The sequence below is a fragment of the Sturnus vulgaris genome, chromosome 11, assembly GCF_052056855.1.
Source record: "Sturnus vulgaris isolate bStuVul1 chromosome 11, bStuVul1.hap1, whole genome shotgun sequence".
Lineage (NCBI taxonomy): Eukaryota > Metazoa > Chordata > Aves > Passeriformes > Sturnidae > Sturnus > Sturnus vulgaris.
Window position 1 is genome coordinate 11,928,768 of NC_142253.1, and position 24,676 is coordinate 11,953,443.

The 24,676-nt window shown below is 51.6% G+C and overlaps 1 protein-coding gene across 4 annotated transcripts; it reads right to left on the reverse strand.

Annotated features, from left to right (window-relative positions):
• Positions 1-5,954: 5,954 nt before the first annotated feature.
• Positions 5,955-24,676, reverse strand: ABHD6 (abhydrolase domain containing 6, acylglycerol lipase). 4 transcript variants are annotated; one of them, XM_088171462.1, is made up of 10 exons: positions 24,495-24,676; positions 17,406-17,451; positions 15,578-15,725; positions 12,184-12,340; positions 11,655-11,768; positions 11,292-11,424; positions 9,895-10,052; positions 9,038-9,092; positions 8,497-8,597; positions 5,955-7,809 (listed from the first exon to the last, which is right to left on the reverse strand). In XM_088171462.1, exons 3-10 carry the CDS (start codon positions 15,694-15,696, stop codon positions 7,633-7,635), a joined length of 1,014 nt encoding a protein of 337 aa, XP_088027588.1. In that variant the 5' UTR covers positions 15,697-15,725; positions 17,406-17,451; positions 24,495-24,676; the 3' UTR covers positions 5,955-7,632. The 4 variants fall into 4 exon arrangements, with proteins under 4 accessions (XP_088027588.1, XP_014745988.1, XP_088027587.1 ...); XM_014890502.2 differs by lacking the exon at positions 24,495-24,676 and adding an exon at positions 20,832-20,970; XM_088171461.1 differs by lacking the exon at positions 24,495-24,676 and adding an exon at positions 17,580-17,846.

Consider the following 24,676-nt stretch of genomic DNA (forward strand, 5'->3'; position numbering starts at 1 on the left):
CCCTGGCCCCTGGGTTTTGCAACTTTTCCCTGCTTTCCCTCTACACATCACAAACAGCTTCACCTTGGGGACTTCAATGCCTACATCTACATCCCTGTGCCTGCTCTGGGAACCACAAGCAGAAAGACAGTGAAATCATGGGTACACACAGAGAAAAATGCCTGAAATCCAGTAAATATGGGTCTTGCTAGAAAGATTCTGGTTAGAGCACTGTGGTGTGCCTTACTCCTGTCTCCAGCTTCACCCCAGGACCAGCGACAAGGGGACCAAACTGGAAGAGGGGAGTAGGGAAGTGGCATTTGGCATGTTCCAGAGCAGAGTGGAGCTCAAATCTCAGTCGTGTCTGGCCAGGAGCCTGAAACCATGGGCAGGGCTCACATAGGACTCTACACACGTGGGATGAGATCAGGTGTCCCTTGTCTCCAGCACAAGTTCTGGAGCAGGGGTGTTGGTACCCAAAGCCGAGGGCCCTGTGTGTGTAGGGGATGGATGAGTGGGCTCATTCATACCCTGGGCTGAACTATTACATAAGAGCAGAAACACGTGCTGGCTGCCAGGCAAAACTGTAAATTCTGAACCAGAATCCCAGCTCCAGAGCCAGTGGGACTGGGGAGTTGTGCTCAGGGGAAGCCAGGGCAGGTGAGGGAAGCTGGGGTGGACACAGGGAGCTCTTGGAGCAGGACACAGCACTTTGGGGCAGGCTAAGCAAGGTGCCTGCCCCCGCCCCCCCCCCCCCCAGCCTGTACTATTTAAATTCCTTGTTTGTGAAAGCAAGACCCAAAACAAGCAAATAAATATTAACCGAAAAAACAAAAGCCCTGACAAATCTCCCAAAAATTCTCTACGTGGGCTGTTCAGCAGTTGCACAACAGGAAGAAGCTGTTGATCCCATTTCTGTGTGCTGGCGCTGCACTTGCCTCCACCCAGAGCTGCCTGCTCGGGCTACAAACACAGCTAAAGCAAAATCAGGCACTGAGACAGAGAACTCTGCCAAATAACCAGGACAGGTGTGTCTCCCACCAACTGAATCCAGGTTGATAGCTGTTGAGCACTGCAGGGAAAATTGCCCTCCTGGTCATAGCTCTCTGGTTGCTCAGATAGGAGCTGCTGGCAGGGGAGTGGATTCTGAAGAGAGATGCACGGAAGAGAGGAGAATGCTGCACAGGCTCTCCTGAGCTGTGTGGGATGGGAGGCCTGACATCATTTCTCCAGGGACAAAGGGGGTACATACATCACCCCCACCTCCTCCAGCCCCCTAGAATGGGATGCATGAACTGACACTACTCCCAACAGTGGTGGCCTGGCCCAGCACCACCCAGTTTTCTTCTTTCACGTCACCCCCCTCTGAGCCAGGACCCAAGACCAACATTTGTGAGCTTGTGACAGCATCCCCAGGAGCACAGAGGGGTTTGCTTGCAGGCCAAATTGACGCTCTTGCAAAACAGGTTAATTATTTAACTCCTTACAGGGGTGACTTGCCCTTAAACTTCAAAGTCTGATCGTCTTATGGAAGGAGAGAATTTGACCCCAAGATCACAAAGTCCCAAGCATGGGACAGGAATGCCGGGCTTTGCCCTTGGACGGGTAACACATGGCTTGGGGACACATGCAGGACCCAGCTCCCACAGAGAGAGACCAGATCCTGCCTGGATATCAGCCCCAAGCAAAGCTGTACCCTATCTGGGTGCAGTTTGGAGCAGGGGGTACAGCATTGCAGCTCTCTCTGCTCCCCTCGGAGCGCTGCAGCAGCTCCCCATGCTGGTCCCTTGCTGCCACCTGGTGCCACCTCGCCACAACTGCTGGGGAGCTGGGATGTTGGCATTTGGGATGGCACAGGTGTCGAGGATGGGGACCCCTGTGCACAAAAGCATCTGTGAAGTCCCCATTCTCAATATCCATGGTCTCAAGCAGCCCCATGTCCTCCAGCCTTCACCTGGATCTGCAAACAAGCCATTGACCGCTCCTGCCTACAGGGTCAAAGGCGGAATTCCAAATATTTCCCAACCTCATGGACACCACCAAGGGTTGTTTACGTTAAGGCAAATATATTCCAGGCATTGGATCTGGTCCCCATGGCATCCCTGAACAGCTTGGGAACGGATGTACAAAGCACCTAGAAGTGGTCAGGGTGGTCAATAACGAGAATTAGTCATGTTACTCCAAACCCATTTTCTTTCGCAATAAGGCAACAGGCCCCGGAAGCAGAAAGAGCAGCAAGGACTGTATTTTTTATTAGGGTTTTTGCTCAGCAAGACTTTGTCATTCCCACTGGAAAAATAAGAAACTCAATATTAACTCAACACACAAGATGGCTGCAAAACATGCAGCAAAATTCTTTTCATTAGTTACCCATGGTTCCCTGTGGAAGGGGGAGAAGACAGTGGGAGATTCTCCACAGCTCCATCAGTGGCTCAGCTGAGACTGCCCCAAGGGGATGGTGCTGGAGAGCTGTGTTAGAATGCAGATGATCTTGGCAAATAGACAAAAAAGGGGTGGGCAAAGGAGGATGTAGTTTTGGAAAGGCTTATGCAGTATTCTGCTTCCAGGTATTAATAACCAGTGTGCAAAAGCAGGTTGGGGATCAAGGTTGCAGGAAAGTGTGACTCATAGGCTGAGCCACCTCATTTGGGGTGGTGGAGAGGTTATTTATTTATTTTAAACCAAACTGGCTGAGGTGTTTGCCCTTAAAACACTGTCAACAAGACACCCGCTGTTTGACCCCAGCAAAGTGTAAGCCCAGATCTTGTGCCCAGCTGCCTGCATTATCCCTCCAGGTACAGGAATCAAATCCAGCTGGCAAAGCCTGCAGGATTTTATTTTGAACACAGGAGATCTGTGAACATGAAAGAGGGAGCTGCAGGGATCTGTGAACATTCCCTCCTGGGAACAGGAGAAGTAATAATCTTGAATTTCAACACAGTTTCAGGCTATTCATTAGGATGCCCTCTAAGCCCATCAGCTCCTGGGGAGCTGTGGTGGAGTGTCCAAGACGAGTGGGAACATTCAGGGCTCATGCAGAAGATGATCTAGGGATGGTCTCTGAAGATTTCTCCCAGCTCTACATTACTACTATCCCGTGAAATGGCTTTGGAGCAGCATAGGCTGCTCCTTCAGTGCACAGACAGACACTGATCTGGTACTCAAGCTCTCCTGGGCATACTTGAGTGGCAAAGGAAGAGGCCATAGCAGACTTGGGTGAAGCCTCCCCTACAGGAGAGATGTGCAGGAGTAAATGTGCCTGTCCCTTGAGAGGACTTTGCATTATCCACCCAGGAATGCAGGTCACCTGCACAGAGGTGAGCCAGAGCCTAGGCCAAGGAACGCTCTGCAAACCCATGGGAAGCACAAATCCCAGAAAATGCTGCCAGGAACCTGCTCACTCACCCAGCACTCCTGTGCCGCTTTCCCGGAACACAACACAACAAAACAAAATCAATAGAGCAGCACACCAGGGTGTGGGTGTGAGCAAAACGGAGGTTTCTGGGAAAGAGTGGGGTTCTGAGGGGGGTGAGATGGCACTGTCTGCTGTGTGCCTGACTCCTGGCAGCCACCAGAGTCACCCTGTCACAGCACTCTGCTCGTGGCTATTTGCTCCCACCACGGCCCGGGTGCTCAGCAGCAAAGCAGCTTGCTCAGTATGAGATTTTTTTTCAAGCCAGCCCTGTTGTGTTTTGGAGCCTCTTTCCAGGACACAGTAAAACAGCCTTAGCAAGGCTCACATCAGCCTGGGAGCCCGTCTCCTCCATATGAAAGGCAAACGGAGGTTTGCTCTCCTGGAGCTGCGGGCAGAGGCAGCAGACAGGCAGCGCTGTCTGGCCGGCGACAGCAGGGACAAGTCACTGATACCAGCGGCTCAGAGAGTGTTTAATGAACGATCCCAAACCGCCCCCAAGAGGCTCCTGCTCGGAAAACGGCCTCCCAGAAGGAAAAACAACCAAATCCGAAACCCCTGCCAGACCCTGTATGTTTTTTCTTGCATTCGCTGCAAATCTCAGCCGGAGGGTCGTGGCAGGGGACCCTCGTAGTGTCACACCACGGACAGCACAGGGAACACGTGCCTCCATCACTGCAGGGACAGGGTTTGGGGCTGCCGTGCCCCGCTACAGTGGGTGAGGGGTGCCATGCTCCAGGACACTCTCATCCAGGCTTCCAGGGGAAAAATAATGTGTCTAAGAGGACTGTGACACATACTGGATCAGGGAAAGGTTCAGCTGAATGGTGCCTGTCAGAGTGGGGAATACCCACGACAGCACCCAAACCATAGTGACAGACCCCCTGAGCACCACTCTTCCCTTCAGAGGATGCTCTGTGCAGCCCTGTGCCAATGAAACCCTCCCACAAGGCAGAAAATGTTAATTAATCTCCTTTACTGAGGAAAAAAGGGAGAAAGATGCTTTTGCACTGCAGACAAGCATCTGTCTGCAGCTGTGTGGAACAGGACCCATCACAGGTTTCGCTGAAGGTTCATGTTTCAAGGCCATCACATTTTCCCTTTCAGCATCAACTGGCCACACACCAAGTATGCAGGTACTTGTTTGCCACCAGCTCTGTCCCTCCTGATCCCAGTGACACTCCAGGACCAGGCACCACCACAGACTTGGATGCTCAGAAGAGCAGCTTGCTCAAAGGCAGTATTAGATTTATTTCAAGCCAGCCCTATTTTGTTTTGGAGCCTCTTTTCAGGATACAGTACAACAGCTTTATCAAGACCCACAACAACCAAGGGCCTACTCCTCACTTAGCTTTTGCTGAACCTTTACCTCCATGAGCCTCATGACCCAGTCCAGCCCCAGTACAGACCGGTTTAGCCACATGGGCACAAGGAAAGCAATATTTACACATGGGACAACAAATCAAAGCTACACCCCCTCCCTCCTGACATGCCAGGCTGCTCAGGCTATGTGCAGGTTTCCTGGGCTTGCTACTACTAGGATCCAAGAGTTTCTTCATCATTCCATCAGTTCTGCCCTCAAGACACAAAAAACCACCAGGAGGAGCTGAAGCCTCTGCCTTTTCCCATAACCAGCCTAGAGTGGATGAGCCTACCTGGATGGTGATCAGGGCTCACTGGGGGCTCAGTGCCAAGAGAACAGCAGCCAAAACCAAGAGAGTGAGCTTTCTTTGGTGTGGGGCTTTTCTGGCTCCCAACAGGAAATGAGGGTTAATGGGAGCAGCAGCCAGGTGTGTTTGCAGGTGCAGGCAGCTTACATCCCTCAGCTGCTGTGGGGCCAGTCTGGGCCCCCTCCAATACGGACCTGAGGGGTTTTATTGCTGAACTACAAGAGGCTGCAACATGTGATGCAGATGCCCTGAACCAACCCAACCTCAGCCCCTACCTGTGGGGGAGAAGCCCCCTTACACCTCTGGGCTGTGATCAGTAATAGGGTCACCTTGATGATGCATCACTGCAGCAGTGGCAGGGCATGGGCAGGGGGATCAGAAGCCAGGAAGATACTCCTCAGCACTCCCTGCAGATCCTCTGGCAAATAATGCAGCTGCTGAACCTCAAGAGCCTTCTGGGGAAAGGAGAAATGCAAATACTTTTGCCTGTAAATTGATGTAATGCTACTCTTTGCACAGTGTATGAATTTAGTAAGATTTGCAATAATAGATTAAATTGGTATTTAACATGCTTGCAAGGGTTTTAAGAGGAATCTTATTGCTTAAAACCTAATTCCCTTGCCCCTTGAGGTTTTATTTTCCTTCTTGAGTGTTTGGTGCCACCTCCTCCTAATAAAATGAAAAAAATGAAAATGCGTATTGTCATTGAAGAAATAAGACTTGAGCCTTCCAGGTCTTCAAGGTCTCTCTTTCCATTACAAAATATTCCTTGAACCAAAACCTGCATCTCCCAGAAATGTGGGGAGGAAAGAAGCAGCAGAGCAAGACCCCTGTATCAACCCACACCACAGCCACCTTCTTCAAAGGAAAAAAACAGTCACTGCACCATGGACTCTTTAAATCACTAGATTTTAATAGCCATATAAATCCTTTGCATACAGCAATCTGTGGCAGGAGAAACCATATAGATACCAAACAAGTTTTTCTGGCTTTTACCACATGAAGCTATCAGCAATTTTGGTTTTTAAACCAACTCCTGTAGTAGAAACAATAACCAAGCAATTAACAGCAAATCTCTATTTTTCTAAAAGAACACTGTTTCTTCTCTTAAAAAGAGCCAAGAAGCTGACAGGGAGTTTCAGATGTATTTACAGATCTGGGTAGCTCAGGAAGCTGTCAGCACCACAAGCCTGTGTTCCCAGTTGGGGATGGAGGGGGACACTCTAACAGCACCCACTGTCACCCCCTGAGGAGGGCTGGGGGTGGCTGAGGGGTGACAGCCACCTGCTGCTTTGCCTTTGAGGCATCACACGCTGCCTTGCCCTCCAGCACCACTGGTCCTGCCTGAGACCGGGACCAGCGCTCTGTCCCTGGGACAGGCAGTGAGGGACCACACCTGGAGAGGTGCAGGATCCATCCCTGACCGTCACCTTGCAGGCTGTAAAGTGCAGCTTGCCTGTACCACCTGTTTCTACCTATAGCTTCCCCTGGTCAAGAGCTGTAATCATGGAGAGGATGCAGAAGTACATTGTACCTTTCCCCACCAGGGCCCAGCTCCTCGTGGGTGAGCTGACCCCTCCTCACCATTCCCTGTGCTGGTCACACACACAGCCCCCTCCCACCCCTCACGCCTGTCCCGGTGGCATTGGCTTTTGCAGAATTCACAGAATTCATTAAGAAAATCATTATTTACATCCAGGTGTTCAGCAGCACGATGTGATAGAGGAGCTGAGACAAGAGTTCACCCAAGGTGGCTGAATCACACCCTGGCCATGGGCTTATTGCTGACTTGGGCTCAGGGGCCAAATCACCCTGGGCAGTTCCCATTGCCCCAGGTCCACAGCGGTGGCAAAGCTACTGCCTGCACCCCATTGTCACTGGCTGTGTTCACCCTCAGGTAGAACCAACCCTGGGCAAGGTTCTGCACAGACACCACACCCTGGGCAATGTTAAGGCATTACAAATACACAGGAGCTATTCAGAGATTTAGAAAAACCCACTCAGAGTGTAAACATTTTTGCACATACAGTCATTGGACTTCCACACATGAAGTTTTCTGTTGTTTTCTGCATAAATCATGAGATAAGGAGCTACACAAAGAGCACTCAAGCAGACGCCTGGAGCACTTGGGGGTTCTCTTACAGCACAGCAGCATGCAACACGATGGACTCAAAGTAGTAAAAATATTTTAAGTCTCAATCTCAGTCCAGGATTTCAGATATCTTCCTACATTTCATAAATAGTTTATGTAAATATCATGAACAACTACGTGCTGGTAACCCAGGTAAGATGGGTGGCTGTGTGATGAGCACTGGGTGGTTTCAGCTCATTTCTACCTTACCTCTAAGTAGAAAAGGGACATAACTCTGCTTCTGTTCTTGCATCTATGGAGGTTGCTCAGTGACCCCAGGTTGCTGTGCCAGTGGTGCTATAGGTTTAGGTATCAGTGATTCTGCCTTCCTCAGGGACTTTGGCACATTGACCCCAATTCGTACGAGATCCCTGAGAACGTATCAAAGCTGCAGTACTTTACAATTTAACCTGGCACGGGCACTTGGCTGCCTGCCATGCTCATGCCTGCTTCTTGTTGCTGTCTATGCTGTGCAGCAGCGCCAGGAACTCCAGGATGAGGTTGGCTGTCTTGCGGGGCCGCTCCACCACCACTGAGTGCCCACAGTTCTCCAGGATGTACACATGGCAGTCTGGAATAGCGCCTGCTAAAACACTGGCACCAGACACATCCAAGACCTGGACAGCAGGGAAGAAACCAGTCAGGGATGGGGTTTGCTGGACACTGCAAAAACCCTGCTGGGGTCCAACCAAGATGTGCAGCAGGGATACAGACACAGCCCTTGTGATGCCAGCACCCTGCCTGGGCACAGGGCAGGGAGGCTGCACGGTGCCAGTCTCAGCATGCAGACGGGAGCTGTCTTGTATGCTTTGGCTTGCTGTCTCAATGCAAAGGCATCATTGCAAGCAAACACTTGCATCTTTGCATTTATAGAGCCCTCTGCATGCCTGCAGCTTGCTTCCTCCCACATCTTCCCTCCCACTCCTGCCTTTGAAACAAACCCTAAGATTTTGCCTCAAAGCCTGCCCACAACCAGCCTGTCTTTTCCCAGTTGCCAGGACAACCCTCTTTGCTGATATTTTATTCTTCTTCCCAGCCCTTGCCTACTTCGGTGCTGGCACCCTCTCCCCACCTGCCCCCTAGCACTTCCCAGCCCTGGCACTGCCCTCTCCTCCCTCTGGAAAGCTGGCTGTCAGCTTTCTGCCCATCACCCTGCTGATGCTGTGTCTAACCCACTGGGGACTCAGACCCAGCTCCCTGCAGGGCAGTGCACAGCTCAGCAGCACAGCCCCCACTGTGCCCCGTGGGTGGGCACAGGCAGAGATACAGACAGGTGTGTGAGGGATGTGCAGGGGGCTGCCTACCTGGTCCTGCTTTCCCCAGATGACCTGTGTCGGTGCTTTGATCTTGCTCATGTTCTCATGGAGAGAGTGCCTGGACTTTTCATCCACGATTTCTAAAAACACTAGTGGGGCAAGAGGAAAGTCAGTCTTAAGGGAGATGTTTTGCCTCCCGTTCTCAAACGGGGCCCTGTGGGCTAGTCCTGCTAGTGTCCCCCCACTGGGAAACCCATGCAGAGATGATGGGCTGTCCTTACTCTGCCACCAAGCCCTCAGAGGGGCCCTCAGCCAAACCATCTCCTCATAGGCACTTGTTAACTCAGATGGAAGGGTGAGGGTGCAGCAGCAACCCTGTCACCAGTGGGGGTGGCAGTGCATTGCTACCAGTGACCAAGGTGTGTCCCCAGATCTGTTAATGACATTGCTCCCTCCCACCCTCAGCAAGACAGCACGGGGATGCTGGGGTCCACCTATGTGCTGGGGACACAAGAGCTGGGAACACCTTGTCCCCACGCCCCGGGGATCCTGCTGGAAAGCCAGTGAGGAGGCTGCACCGTGCACTTACGTTTTCGGTAAAATTCATTGTGTGGGATGCGAACGTCAACGAGGCCCTGGAGGATCTGCAGGGAGAGCAGAGCAGAGCTGCTGGACAGGACCCATGCCCTGCACAGGGCTGAGCATGCCCAAGAGCCATCAAGAACAGCCCTTGTCTCCCGAGCGAGTCTGGCCCCAGCATGAGCTTCTTCCTAAGCATGTGGGGCTGTTGAAACCACGCTTAAGCAACATGTATTTCAGCAACTAATAACATTGTCTTTTGTGATGCAGACCCGATTTCTGCCCCTGGCCAGCAGCCACCCCAGCCATGACTTCACTTTTCTTCCTTCTTGTATTCTTTTGCCAAAAACACAAAAGGTTTTGGCATTACCTTACATTTTTTCTTATTCTCCAATCTACTCACTCCAGACTTCCTAAGGAAAACTAGTTTAGTAGCCAGCCCCTCACCAAGGTCCTTTTGCCTGACAATGACGCAATTAACATTTCCATCACTTCTACTTAAAAAGCAGCAAACAATCCTCCTCCACATCAGACAACAGCTGCTTTAGCTATTTAATGCTTCCTGTCAGCCATATTTACTAAAAAAACCTTTTACATCCTAGCCTGCTGCCAAAAACTTCATGGGAGGAGGAATTTCAGCAGGGACTGCCAGAGAGAGCTTGGAAAAGAGGATTTGACGGGAAAGTGCTGGAAAAATGCTGGGAGTGGGGCTGGGTGTGTCTCACCTGAGTGATGGCAGGGTTGGCAGCTCTAATTCTTCTCCTAGCATTGCCCCATTGCCACCACGGAGGCTCAGGGAGAAGCAAACCTGCCCTCCACCTCCAAGCCCCCCTTTCCCAGCCACCACAAGCAGTGTCAGCTTCTCACCTGCTGAGGCACCTTGAAGCGAACGTAGGAGCAAAGCTTCAGCATGTCTGCCATCTCCTCGGGTGTGGAGGGGATTAAAGGGATCCTGTCAATGCGTTTGGACTCTTGCAGCTCCCGGAGCTGCTTAATGAACTTGCTGTCAGTGGTACTTGGCAGGCCTGGGTGAAATGAGAAGGGGTGAACAAACTGAAACCCAGATGAGATCCCCTCAAACAGCCCAAACAAAAAAAAAAATCCTTGTACTGACCTCCCTCATCCCTGCCTCTGGCTTCCTGCTTGCTTGCTCTTTTAAAAAAAATTATAAAAAGGGGAAGAAAACATCTGTACATGCAGACACTTCAATATGCACTCAGAGACACCCAGCCTCCCTCCTGTTCCAGGGCTTGGCACCATCAACTCCATAGGCTGGCACGGCACAAGGTGTAGACATGCATGACCACTTTGCAAAGTTATAGTGCTTGTTTTTACGTGGTCATCAGATGCCAACACAAGTGCCCAGGCTGCCACTGCACAGGATTGGACAGAAAATTTCAGCAGCTCCATCTGCATGCACCACTTAGGAAAAATTCCCCAGCAATTTAATCTTAAACCTTTCTGCAGCCCCCACACAGAGGTTTCACATGCAGAAACAGCCAGAGAGGCAGTCAGCACCTCTCCCAGAAGGGAGTGGGAACCCGACGCCCCCAGAGCCTGGTAGCTAGGTAACATTTGCTTTGTTCCATTCCTTAGTGCTTATTTGGAAGCTGCTTTCCTTGTGTGGGAGGGGAAAGGAGCTGCTATGACAACTGGGATGCAGCAAAGCCTCCCTGGCAGAGAAGCTCCCTGCCCGCTCTGCCTCCTGCAGCATATCAAAGCCAGGCTTACCTGAGCCCCTTGTGCAGGGGATGCTGGGGATGGAGGGGACACCCTCCTGACCTGTGCCCAGCCCTGAAGTGCTCTTTCCACTCAAGGCACCCAAAGGTGGGAGGTCAGAGCTCTCCAGCTCTCAGAGCCCCAGGCCTTCAGCACACCAGGGCTTTCAGGAGGCCAGAATGAGGAGGCCATTCCTATTGCAGTCTTGATTCCCTCTCCTGAACTGAGAAGCTGCAGACATGCCGTGTAAAATGCCTGCCATCCCAAGGGAAAAGGCATTTTCCTCCAGAGCACACATTGTCCTGTTTGTCCTAGTCCTGACTCTAACCAAAGCACAGTGGGGCAAACGCCAAACCCCTGGAGAAGAGCAGTCAGCACAAAGCTGTGATTTTCTCTTGTGCTTTGCCAGAGATTTCCAGAGTGTAAATACAAATTATTTCTAAATGCTTTGCACCACACATATACGCTGCCTCCAGCACTGCCCTGGGCTTTTGCACTGGCTTCTGCTTGCCCTCTCTCTGTCTCACCTCCCCTGCCTTGCCCACCTGCAGGACAGATGAGGGTCAGGCTGCAAATATCTTCTGGGTACTGAGCAGCGTAGACGCCAGCAACATTTCCCCCCATGGAAGTGCCAACCAGATGAAAAGGCTTTTTGTTCAGCTTGATGCACTCCACGAACTGGCAGGGAGCAGAAGGAGCGTTGTTAGGAGAGAGGAAACAACAGCATGGGGTCAGGTCATTAGAGAAGTTCAGGCTGCTGGCTCTGGCTGCCTGGGCAGGGAGGGAGGGAGCCACACAAGGCAGACTCACAGGGCTTGGCATCCCTCACGTCCCCATGTCTCTTGCATGCCCACATCCCTCACAGCCCCACATCCCTCTGCAGAGGTGATGTGATGGTGGAGCTTTACCTGGTGTATTCTCTTAGCTTGCCCACTAATGGAGTAATCATCCAAGTCCGAGCGGGTTGTGCCCTCGTGCCCAGGCATGTCCACACATATCAAGTGCAGGTTCTTTGGCAGGAACTGAAGAAACAAACCAGGGGTGGTTACAGTGCAGGGAAACTGCTGCAAAGCCCAGGGATAGCAAGTGGGGAGCCCGTGTGGGAGCAGGGGGGGGGTCACTCTCCTCCTGGCAGCTCTGGTTGCTCGTACACCAGAATAAGTCAGCTGATGTACCAAGGATGACATGATGAGATTGCATGGCCAAGACTTGCTCCCCATGGAGACAACAGGTGTGTACTGCACTTCCCCTGCAGCTCTGCATGTTATAGGGGTGAAGGGATGCAACAAGCAATGGGCATGGAACTAAGCAGAGTGTTCCCAGCATGTTCAGCAGTCATCCCATCCCATGCATGCCAGCATTGGGCCCCTCAACTGCCCCCAAGCCCAGGACCATCAATTCTCAGTAAGGAGTAACATGATAGAAATGGAATCCCACCTTGACTATGGACAGCCACATGTCTTTGTGGGCTGAGAACCCATGTAGCATCAGGATGGACGGTCGGTACCCAGGTCTTCCTCTATAGGAGTAACAAAACTGATAGTCATCGTAGTTTGCATATCTGACCTGCATGCCCAAGGCTCGGCGCCAGTACCTGGAAACAAGGAGAAAACACCAGTGAGAAAGACAAGAACAGGGCCCAGCCATGATATAAGCCAGGTGACAAGTCTGAAGGCAGCCACATATTCATTGGCTTACTCAGGTAAATTAGGTTGGGCTCTCACTGGTGCCATAATGGGGCTATTGGAACTAACTCTGTGCAGTTGGTCCCTGGACAGGTGTAGTGCTAGCTGCTGGCTGCACTGCAGATGGTTTGTGGAGACACTCTGTCTGATAAGAACTTTAAAAAAAATCCTAAATAACTCATTTAGCAGTAGAAACGGGCCAAAATAACAATGGTAAAAGAGAAAATACCCAAAGGCTGGTATGAGGACACAGACTCAAGACAGAGGGGCAGCACACGTGGCAAGGCAGCAGACAGGATGGGCAGGCCAAGGGAGACAGTTCTCCCAGGTGGATAAGGTGGATCTGTCACAGGGTTATCTGGACACAGTCCTGCATCAATGGGAGTACCTCACCCCACAGACAAGCACATCAGTTCCCAGCCAAAAACAAATATGTCACCCTAGAGCACCACAGAAACCCAATTCCCATGAACCAGCTAGACAGCCTTTGAAAATGTATTTATACACACACAAAGGACTGGCGTGGACCATCCTTACACTGAGTTTAGCACCCCAGAAGATAGATCGAAGGCTAACTCCAAGGCTGTTCCTCTGAAAGCAGAGGCAGACGGCTCCTGCTAGCATATGCTTGTAGCCTGCTCAGAGGATGCAGCAAAACTGCTGGCCAGAAGGACCTGGACAGAGATTATCAGTGACACTTTGGACACATGATGTGTACGTGCAGCCCAAGGCCGAGAATGGGCTTGCTTTGTCTGCATTTCCCCTGTGCTCAGATATAACCCTTGTCAGGACAACTACCGGGCTACTGCTGGTGGCCAAGACACTGACAAGTACTTTTATATGCCGTACCAGAGTTTATTTAAGACACAAGAGCAAGGTCACCAACCCTTCTGAACTGTCCTACCTCTCTGCCTACTCAAAGCTTATGCATAGTGAAATCCTCTTTTAGCATAATCCCTTTTTCGAGGGAGTTAGTGGGACTTAAGCAGCATCTCAGCTCTGTGCTGGTCCTACAAGGAGAGGTGAATTTCTCCCTAATAAGTGTCTTAAGAGTTCCTTGCCTCAAAGGCACTGCTGTGAACTACTGATGGGCAAGATGATAACATTTTTAGCAACTGATCCTAATGGATCAATTCAGTAGAAGGCAAAATAATCTGTGCAAAGCTGAACTGATCCCTCACAAGGTGTTAACTCACTTAGTGGCAGCAGCTAAACTGATTAACCCCTGTGGCAGCACAGGCAGAGCAGTTCCAGGGCTGGGGTCAGTGGGGCAGTCCTGGATATCCTGCCAGGCAGGAAGGCGCATTAGTGGCAGGGAAAGCAGCAGGGCCATGGGTGAGGGGGGCCCAGCATGACCCTTGACTGCACCAGCTGAGGACACACAGAGTGGCACTGAGGAGAAGGAGGGGCCAGGGAATTATGGAAGAAGGGCTGAAAGAGGAGGGCTGCATGGCATGCTGCCTTGCACCTCTCCTGCCTCTGCTGATGGGGAAACACAGTAATTTCACCTCCCAGAAAAATCCAACTTGGAAAGAAGCCAATAGGAAAGGAAGAGTAAGGGCAAACTCACACTTCCTGTCCACTGTCACTAAGAAAAGAGGTGCCCATGACACACAGTGCATTGCAATTACTCCTGCAAGAAGCCCATACTGCCAGAAATGCTGGAAGGGAGAGAGATGGGGGGACCACACCCTTCAAAAGAAGACAATCCTTCTGACCTCTGCCCACACACAGACCAACCTGCCCAGAATGCATTTTCACTCAGCTCCTTATCTGCAGCCCCAAAAGAACACAAGCAACAGGGCATTCTCTGCCTTCCACTCCACCTGGCTCCTCCAAGCTCCCAGCATCAGATCTTGCACCTCCTTTGCCCTGTCCTGCCACCCCTGCCTGTGGCTGCTGAAGGCTTCACCCTGCCCACACTCACTCAACAGTGCTTTCCAGGGATCCTTCTCAGCACCTCAGTCCATCAGGGTCCTCCCTGATTTCCACCAGCCGCTCATACATCCAGAGAAACAAGCCACTTTGACTGCCAAACCCAGAACCACCCAGACATCCATGGGGCAGCAGAAGGCTGTGACACTGCCTGCTCCCCTTTGCAGACTGATGATCCCATCACTGGGGTTTTCATCCCGTGCTCCCTCCTCTCTCAGATGCTGTGAATAAAAGGCTGTGAATAAAATGCCTTTACAAACAGGCTTCATCCCATTGTTGCACCTGAGTGCTGTGCTGGACAAACAGCTTCCTATCACAGGAGGTCACCTGGATTTGGAAACACCCCTGAGCTGAACTGCAGGAGCCACCATCTACTAGAAGCACGTGGGTAGTGTGACACACTGCCTGCTCTGCCTGGGCTATCTGTCTGCTGCTGCCTGCTCCACACTGGGGGATGAGGCTCTGCCCCGACTTCTGAAGGGAGTTATTCCAGCTTTTCCCTGCAACAAACCCAGAGACAAAAGCTGCCAGTGGGCTTATCACTGATTTCCAGGGGCAAAGGAGGACTGAAGGATTTAGTGCTTGCCTCCTGGTATCAGAAAGGACAAGATTCAAGGGGATAAGGAAGAACATCCCTCCATCTTCTCTGATGCTCCACTCCAGAAGGAAAAGTGAAGATGAGAAAAGCCTCATCCATAACTACTAATGAGGGAAAAGTTCCTGCCTGCTGAGCAGGCTGTCAGCTGGGATGGAGCATGTGAGCCCAGAGACACTCACACCACACCACAGCCACAGTGATGAGGTGGGAGACCACCAGACTGCCACAGCTGCCAGCCCAGGCTGCACTGGCAGTGCTTTCCTCAGTCTCAGTCTGGTCCTTGGGGAAAACAACCCAAAGAGGTTTGGAGAGATCTTGCAAGCTGGCACTGCAATGGCAGCCTGTCCCTTGGCACAGTCAAATCCCTGGGACAGCAAGACACACATAGGCCTCAGCAGCAAAAATGCTATAGGAAAATGCCATTTTCTTCTCCCAGACATGTTTACAGCTGCACACAGCTGGCATGGCCCTGGAGGACCTCAAGTCCCCTGCTGTTATTGCAGTGAGGGGCAGGAACACCCAGCCCTGTTCACACCACTGTGACCTTGTGTGTGTGGGGGGGGTACGGGATCCATCCTCACCACACTGACAGAAGAGGGGCTCATGCACTCACCAGTAGTAGATGCGGATGAGCGCCGAGGGCCAGAGGAGGAATGAGGCCACAAAGGCCAGGATGGGGATGGCCAGGGTGCCACCAGCGATGACAAACATGTTCAGCATATCCAGGTCCATATTGCTCTTCACTGCTCAGCCTCACCTGCCTGCATTTAAGGAAAGTTCTGAGGTTAACCACCAGAAATTACGACAAATCATTGCTAAACGAGAACTCTGCTATCAGATGAGGAGGAAAGCAGCTCTGCAAGAGGCAGATATCACTCAGGAGCACAGCAAAGTCTCCTTCAGTTTTAAAAGCCACCTATTTTTTCTGGCTCCTTAATGGATCTAATTACTGCAGTGTTGTCCTCTCAGGAGAGCACACCTCAAACAGGCAATGAGCCCCCTGAGAGGCACAGAACATGTCTGAGGTGACATGGCCCTTGAGACACTTTGCAGACACAGGACACAGCCCCCCGAGGGGTACAGGCAGCCTTTCCCCCCACCAGGAGTGCAGTCAGCCTTTCCCCTAAGGGATGCAGGCAGGGCCAGCTTCAGGCAGGCTCCATGCTTCTTTTTGGAGGCAGGCATCCAGCTCTGTCTCCCTTCTCTCCCCCTGCCTGATCCCAAATCCCCAGCACACTACCACTGACCTAGAACGGATGGGTTGAGCCCAGCTCTCATTACTGCTCTGCACAGGCACCAGCTAATCAAGGAAGCAGAGCCTATTAATGGCCTCGGGAACAGAAGGAAACAACTTGGCAGGGCACTCTTTGGTGTCCAGCCCTTATCAGAAGCTAATTTATCCCCACCCCCACATCCTCACTTCTGCCTCACGTTTTGCTGTGGATAACAGGTCCTCGTCCCTGCTCTGAAGCATCCTTCAGACAAGTCTCAGGGACTGCAGGTGGAGGGCACTGGGAGCAAGGGCAAGCTCTTGCACAATGTCATGCTTGTTGCTGAACTCTCCCTACCACAGGAAGCTGGGATATATTTTTCTCATTAAGAGATTAAATGCTGCCACACACACATCTCTAATTCCCTCTGCTAACCAACTCATGGCTCCCTCTTTCCTCAGCACCGGCACGTTTGTCCCACATTCGTAAAGCAAAATATCCTCAGTGCCTGCTCTCCCACCAGCCACTCACCCCCCATCACAACCTCCACATTTCTCCGTGTCAGGACAGTCAGATTGTTTCCAGCTTCCTGCAAGACTGCCAGTGGTGTGTGTGTGGTATGTGATGCCATGAAACAGGAACGCAATCACCACAGTCACAGCCTCCCGCCCCCAGACGCCGTCACACTGGATCACGTTGGACCCCCACGTTACATGCAACCCAAAGAAAAGGTTTACAGAACCTCTGAAGCATCAGCCAGATTTGCCATCTTCCCCCAGGGGAAATAGGAATAACTGAAATTTGAGGAATAATGTAAATATTTCCACCAGGCACCTCCTTAACAAAGCTAAACCTCATTTCCGTCTTCAAACCTCAACACGTCGTTATTCATTTAATTAACATTGTGTAGAAAGATCCTTGATCTCAACATAGCTTGTTCATAGATAAACACTTTATGCAACAGATAAAACTTATTCACACGAGCAGGGCTGCGAGGGAGCGCGCCCCAGAGCGCTCTCTGCCTTTTGCTATGTCACTTAAACAGGGCAGAAATTAAGCATGGCAAATCGCCATTGTTCCCATTAGCGACCCGTAACGAGAGAAGGCCGCGGGAAGCAAAAAGCGGGATGGTGGAAGCCCCTGTGCTTCCTGGTCACCACCTCTGCCTCCACCTCCACACTACTTTTAGAAAGCTAAACCAGAAGAAAGCCTTTAAAAAGCCCGGCTTACCTTGCAGAGTTCCCCTCCTCCCCTTAGCTGTGGGCAGCGGCAGTGTCTGAAAACAGTCAGAAGAGGAAGAAAAAACAAGGTCAAAATCGCAGTCCTGCCGTCACCCTGCTCGGCGGCCCGGTGAGTTGGGGGTATTTAAACCATCAGCTTCCCTTCAAGACGTCTCATATTCACCTTCGGACCGACCTCTCCCCTGTTTATGTAAATATGATATTTTGTACAATAAAGCCCGCTGAGTGCACTTGTTCCAAGCTGGAGCAAAGTGCAAGCGGCCATCGGGAGGAGCGGGAGCGGCGGGGAGAGCCGAGCCCAGCAGCACCGGGCAGGGCTGAGCGCACCCAGCGCCGCGGGCTCATGCTCGCCCTTCAGGTGATTACTGCTATTAGAACAAAGCCAGCTAAGCTGCTTGTCATCCCCTTCCTCTTTGTCTTAAAGGTTCTTTTCCAAGCGCTCTCCGTGCCCCCCCCACCTCCGGAGCCTTCCCTGTGTGAGACAGGCTGAAGCGGAGCGCAGCCGCAGGAAATTGCTGGGGTGGCAGCAAAACGCTGGCCTGAACTCGCTGGCAGATTTTGGCTGTGAAAGTCAACGGGGATGATCCCGGAGCCACGCGGGAGTGAGTTCTGGGGGCTGCTTCAAGCCAGAAAACCCCTGGGAGCTGCTCTTGCCCCGGCTGCAGGTCCGAGGGCAGTCGGAGGCTGCTGTCCCCATCACACCGCAGCATTTTGGCAGGGCCATGGCAGCCACCACCGCTCCCCACGTGAGCCCCAGGGCCGGCCACACTCACCGGGCAAGCCCCGCTCAGGGCCCCGCTGGCCACGGGTGCCTGGGGGGGGAGGATGCTCGGGGAGCCCCGTGGAGCTTCCAACCTCCTTCTGCGTGGGCACAGCACCGTCACTGATTTCCTCCGGTGGAGGAAAATGTCAGCAGGCTCAGCTGTGCAGTCAGGGACAGCCACCATCACCACAGTCCCCAGCAGCCCCTGCCCAATGGAGCCACCCTGCACTCATCAGTGCTGCAGGGACACTGGCTCCCCAAAGCCTCGTGGGAACACCCACAGTGGCAATGCCACTTTGGTGCTTTGCCCATCAGGGAATCATGACCTTCCCCGCTGCACTGAGACCTGGCACCATCACCCCAGGCCCTGGCATAGTCCTTTGCTACCAGCTGGAGAGTAGCTTTTTGAACTGCTGTGGGTTTAAAAATAAAACAAGTCTTCTGGTAACAGCCACAGTTCTTCACTCCACATTTCATCCATCATTCTGAGGTGCCCTCTGACCAAGAGTCACAGCAAGTGGTCCCAAGTGTTGCTACTGCTTCTCAAAAGGATCCCCATACACTTCATAAATTAACTTGCAAACATCAATTAGGCAACTCTGATAAATGATGTGTGATTATGGTGATGATAACGCCGAGCACACTGCACACATGGCAGGGCATGGGATGCCAAACCAGGAGCACTCGTTCCCAGTATGGTTCCCATACTGGCAGCAAGCACTAACCACCACAGCCTGCATCCCACCTGGGAGGATCTCCAAAATAAGGCACCCCAAGTAATGGGATGGTCCCAGGACAGATGGTAAGGGGAGACTCCACATCTCCATTTGTTTGCTACTTCCTCCCCTGTGTCAGATTCAAGTGAGTGTCTCAACATTGCAAAGAGAGAGGCCAACAGGTCAAAGGGGTCTCTGGGTCATTACAGAGGACGGCATGTTGGGGCACTCCCAAGGCCATGACACAAAGGCATATTTCCTCTTTCAAGCTCAGTGTGTGACTCCAGGGAGGCTGGGGAAGACACAGGAATGCAGCTCTGGTGTATCTTGAATTTTTTTCCAAGCTCCACAAGAGAGACAGCAGCAGCACAAAACCCACCCCAAGGCAAAAAGGCCTTGGGCTGGAAGAGGAAAGTGTCAGCTGATGCACTGGGCAGCCCTGAGGAAGGCCAGGCAGGGATTTCTCAGAACAGGAATCACATGTATGCCAGCACTGCCAACTTTCAGGCACAAAGGCTGTCGGGCTGTGCTCATCAGGGCTGCGCTGCACAACTGCTATTGCACCCAGGGTTTTGCTCAGCCCACCTGCACCCAGCACAGCCCATGCCTCACTGATCACTGAATAGCTGAGAGCTAAGCAGCACATTTAGGCATATGTTATGTTTTTTAAGATCTGTTAAAGAAGAAACATCAACCGATTTTAAGATTCCACTGCAGAAATAGGGGGCTTTGAGAAATAAGGGACCTCAGTGACTGAGGTGGCGCCCTCAGAAGCCCTGACTCACATCACTAACCATGTGAAAAGAAAAACCCAAAGCATGCAAGTGAGCCCTTTCCCCTGGAAACTCCCTCACCCTTGCATCATCTGCAGCCTGAAAAATAATATTGACTATAAACGGTGACATAACCACTGTTACGATTCCCCAGTGGTGTACTTGGCTATGGGAACCTTTAGGTGCTAATCACAGTGAAATTGTAATTTAATATCTATTAATATTTGAAAGATATCTGTCTGTTAGTCAGCCAGCTCTCAATCTTAATCTGTCCTCCAGTGAGCTGAGTAGGATATGTGCCCATTCACCTTAATTTATTTATAGATGGCAGAAATGTCATCATGATTTCTGCAGCAACGTTTCACAAAACATTCATCTCTGAGCCTTTTGTATCAGTGCAACACGGCTCCAACAAGAGCCAGAGAGTCTGGGCTGGTCCCTGACCCTGCTGCTGTATCCCAGGCTGGGAAAATATGCAGGGACCATCTATCAGCATCACTGCCAGCCGGCCTGGGGACAAGGTGGATGAAAAGCATGACCCAAGCACGGCTGTGCTGGTTTAGAAATTCATAACGTGCCCATCCTCCTTCCGGCCCCCGTCGCCATCCTCATCCTGCCGCACACGCACGCAGCCGAGCCTGCACGGCACAATCGCATGTCACGAGTGCGCTCGGGCTCGGCCGTCTCCTGGGGAGGGGGTAGGAAAGAGTTGGGCAAGGATGAGGTTGGGGTATCCGGGGGCCACATCCCGGCCCCTTCACGCAGCACACAGTACACCCCCCCCTTCCCCAAAGCATCCTCCTCCCGCAAAATGACAGCATCCTCCGAACAGCAGCAGCTGAGACCATAGAATCCCTCACGGTCATAAAACGGTTTGGTTTGGAAGGGACCTTAAAAATCTTCTTATTCCACCCCCCTCGCCACCAAATGATTAATGGTTGGGGGAGAGAGAGAAATTAAAGGCAAATTAAGTAAACCTTTGAATATATATTTTAACGTTTATCTCGGGTTTCGTCTTTGCTCGCGATCTTCTGCCCACTCGCAGCGATACCACAGCTGGGACCGGGGAGACTCGGACGCCAGGACGGCCCCCGCTCCGCTCCCTTCCCCCCGGTCCTGTCATTGTCACCGTCAGCCCCGCATCCCGCCCCCCCGCCTCTCACCGTGCCGATGCGATCCGGGCCGTGCCGGGCCGTGCTGGCAGCGCCGGGAGCGGAACGCGGCGGCTCCGCTGCGCTCTCCCCCCGCGCCGTGCGGCTCCGCGGGGCGCAGCAGAGGCGGGGATGCGGCTCCGCGGGGCGGGATGCGGGGGATAGGCGGGACACAGCGGGGCTTAAACGGGGTGCGAGATAAACGGGGATGAGATAGGGCTGCCCTGCCTAAGAGACGGGGGATTTAAGGAGTGCAAAAAGGCTACAATGGGGGGATGTAGGGGGATGGCAGTGGATATGCAAGGGGAGATGCAATGAAGAAGCAAAAGGAATCCAAAAGGAATCCATGGGGATTGCAACAAGGGTGGGAAGGGGGATGCAACGGGGGGATTCAGTGGAGCTGTGGTGGAAATTCAGTGGGATTAAAGCAGGGGATGCAACTGGGCTGCAGCGGAAGTGCAAGCGGTGTACAAGGCACAACACGGACGCACGGGGGACAATGCGCGAGTACAAGAGGGGACATAGAGTGGCAACGGGGGATGCGATGTGATTTTAGTGGGGGTGAAGGGAGGGGTGCCAGTGGTCTGCAGGGGGTGGGCAGTTACACCAGGGTTAGGGCTTTAGGTTTACCCCAACCCTGGGAAGATGATTCACCCCGCCAAGGCAGCGTGCAGTCACTTGTTAGGATTGCAAACAGCCTCGTCACGTGAGATATAAAAGAGGGTATTGCAAGGAACACACAGCAGGGAGCCAAGAAGGATGCAATGAGGCTACAGAACTCTCACAATGGGATTGCCATGGGGATGCAACCAGGATAAAAAAGGGAATGTGATATGACAGCGACAGGATTACAACAATGAGACGCAAGGGTGGATACAACAGGGATGTTACGGGGATGCAATGCAATTGCCACAGAACTACAAAGGAGAGTGCGGTGCTACCCCCCCACAGAGAAACTTCACAGCCCCCTTGCATGGGAGCAAGCTTGGGCTGGGGGACAGCTGTTTCCTGGTCTGGAGAGGGCTGTGATAAGGCAGGTTCCCATGGAAAGGACACAGAGGTTAAAAATCAGAGCATCCCACTTTTAAAAATCCTATTTTAGATGTAAAATTAAGTGTTGTCACTAAGTTACAAACCTTTTACCTTCCCAAGAGTTGACATTGCTCTCAGGAGCTGCATTTCAGCTTGTATTTTAAAACCTGCTCAGAATTTTCTTAAAATTGCCAACTGAATCCTTTTCCTATAAGCAAATTTACTTTCATTCTCCCTGGGTCATGTATCAGGCTGCTGTGTACCTTTAAAATACGCCTAAAAATTATGAGAAAACTTAATTAAATTGGAAATTAGTTCAGCTCCTGGATAAATGCAAACTGGGTCGAATCCTTACCCCACCTGTGATCTGATAAAGGATGTCCCTTTGGTCTGACAGGATGGGGAAGGTGAGATAATTGGGGTAAAGTGCTTTTCAGGTCAGAGTTCACTACAATAACCTTAAGCTTTTGATAACATGAACTTTCAGGAGAGATTTATAACCAAAAATCAGAGGGTTTAGGTGGCGTGGTAAAGTTGAGGCTCAGCCTGTTTTGGGTTTTCTTTCTCAGTCAAGCTGGGCTAAACAAAGCTGAGCTTCCACTAAGGTGACCTAAGTGGAATGGGAGGTATTTCACAAACCTTCCAACATTTTTGCAATCAGAGTTGTTTGTTCAGCTTTGTCATGCAGGGCCCCAGGCTCCCGAGGGACACCTGCAGGACAGTGCTGACCCACCAAGGGATGGATTACCCAACCCATGGCTATTCCAGGGGGGAATGCCCCTGCATACAGACACAGCAAATGGTGGCACTTCAGATAGAGAAACGGAAGCAGAGACCTGCCGTGGTTTTGTGTGGAAACACGGCATGAGCTGAGCTCTTGCAAGCTCAGTGTGCAGCCACAGGAAGAGTCATTGAGAGCCTCTTTTGGTGGTGATGGGCTCCTGTGATCCAGCCACAGCTTCAACAGGTCCAGCCCTGCTGAGGGAGGCTCTGCAGTGCCCTGATCACTTGGCCAGGCAGGGGATGAGGCTGCTCCTGTGTCCCAGCACAGAGGAGGAGATGGCACAGGGGGGGACAATGGGGACAGTGCAGGGCACGGCTGGGCTCCCTGTGCCCACAGAGAGCAGATGAGCCTCAGGCTTCAGAGGAAGTCCCAGAGCCTCAGTGGGCACCTCTTTAGGACCCTGCAAGGCCGTGTTTGGGGTGATCACAATGTGACAAGCCCAAATTAAAAGCCAGTGCCTGCACTGACCTGCCCCATGAGTTTTGTTTCTTTTCTCAGCCCACAGACAACTCATCACACCGCTGTGGCAGCTGGTGAGGACTGAATCACCCCTGTGTCACCTTCTGGGGCTGCTGGCATTTCAGAACCCAACACTGGCTATGCCAACCCTCAGCCCAAAATTACTCGTTCCTAATGCCAGTGTCAGGAGCTGAGCTTCCCACCAGCACTGGAGCACAAATTTGATCCTGTGAGCAGCACAGACAATGGCCACAACAATGACTTATGATCCAGTGAGAAACAAAATGTATCTCTAAATCAGAGCAACCACACGATAAGAAAAACATTAAAAATATTTGGAATTAGCTGTCGCATGGCCCCAGAAACCAGGACACGAGACTTTCATGTAAACAGCCTTGTTCTCCATAGGAAGGTGGAAGTTCTGGCTGGACTCAGTCCAGGATGGCTGTGGAGAACTCTGGCTTCTGCCTAGTCAAGCCAAGAAGCAGCATTGCTCCACTAGGTGAAAGGTTCCCATGTTATTTTCTCCTGCTGGGTGATGGATCCCCAGGGCAAATTATGAAGCTGTTTGCAATCACAAATGACCGCATGCTGCCTTGGCTGGGTGAATAATCTTGCCAGGGTGACTTGTCCCCATCTATTTCCCTGTGGCACGATCCATGAGCAATGCCCAGGGCACTGTGGGCATGGGAGAGAGCTGTGCCCAGAGCCCACCATGGGAGCTGCTGCTGAGGAACGCCTTGCTGTGCCCTGAGCAGTGCCACTTTAACAACACAGAGCTTCCAAAATTCACCGCCCCCCCAGGACAGGGAGAAGATCTCTGCTCACCTCAGTTTGCAAACAGCAGCTCTGGGTGAGCTCAGGGGTAAATAACTCCTCTGAGCACCACCTTGAGCAGCCACCCTGGCATTCTTCAGGGGCTTTGTTGCACAGCCTGGGACAAACACAGGAACAATGCTCCTGCCTTATAAAACGTTATAAAGCAATGTGACTACTTGCCTAATAACAGCTACTCAAAGTTAATGCATATATTATATGCATTTTAATTACATCTTTAACTGCTAACAGTATGGGTGTACTTATTGGCACAAAACCTTATTGGTGGCTGCAATATCTTTATAGAGGATTAACTTCAAAACCTCATCTTGTTGTCATGCATCAAAGCTTGTATTTCAGATTACCTCCTGCTCTCCTACAGCTCAGCTAAGCAGCCTCCTTCAAGAAACTGAGAACATCATGAGGCATTTTCCTTGGACTGCCTGGTAGTGAACAGGCTGTCACGCTTCAAACCACTAGCTGAACAATACTGACATATTAAGTTGAGAAAGAAAACCCTATCAGAGTCCTGGACCCGCAAAGGAATTGTGCCTTGACAGTAATTAATTAAGTAGAACACTTACCTTCCAGAATTATCAATAAAAATTGAGTATCAAAGATTTGATTCAGAACATTCCACATATCTTGCCCACCAAATACTTTTACCCTGCATTGCACTGAAATCGCAGAGAGTCACACCAGGACAACTATTGCCATTATATTGACACTGAAACCACTTACTTCCCAAATGACCAATATAGTCTGC

Excerpts from the sequence above, each read along its gene's own strand:
- ABHD6 (XM_088171462.1), bottom strand. The coding sequence starts at position 15,696 with ATGGACCTGGATATGCTGAACATGTTTGTCATCGCTGGTGGCACCCTG. Across the intron at positions 12,341-15,577 it reads CTCATCCGCATCTACTACTG|GTACTGGCGCCGAGCCTTGG; the intron begins GTGAGTGCATGA and ends CCTTGTTTCCAG. Across the intron at positions 8,598-9,037 it reads CAATGAATTTTACCGAAAAC|TGTTTTTAGAAATCGTGGAT; the intron begins GTAAGTGCACGG and ends TTGCCCCACTAG.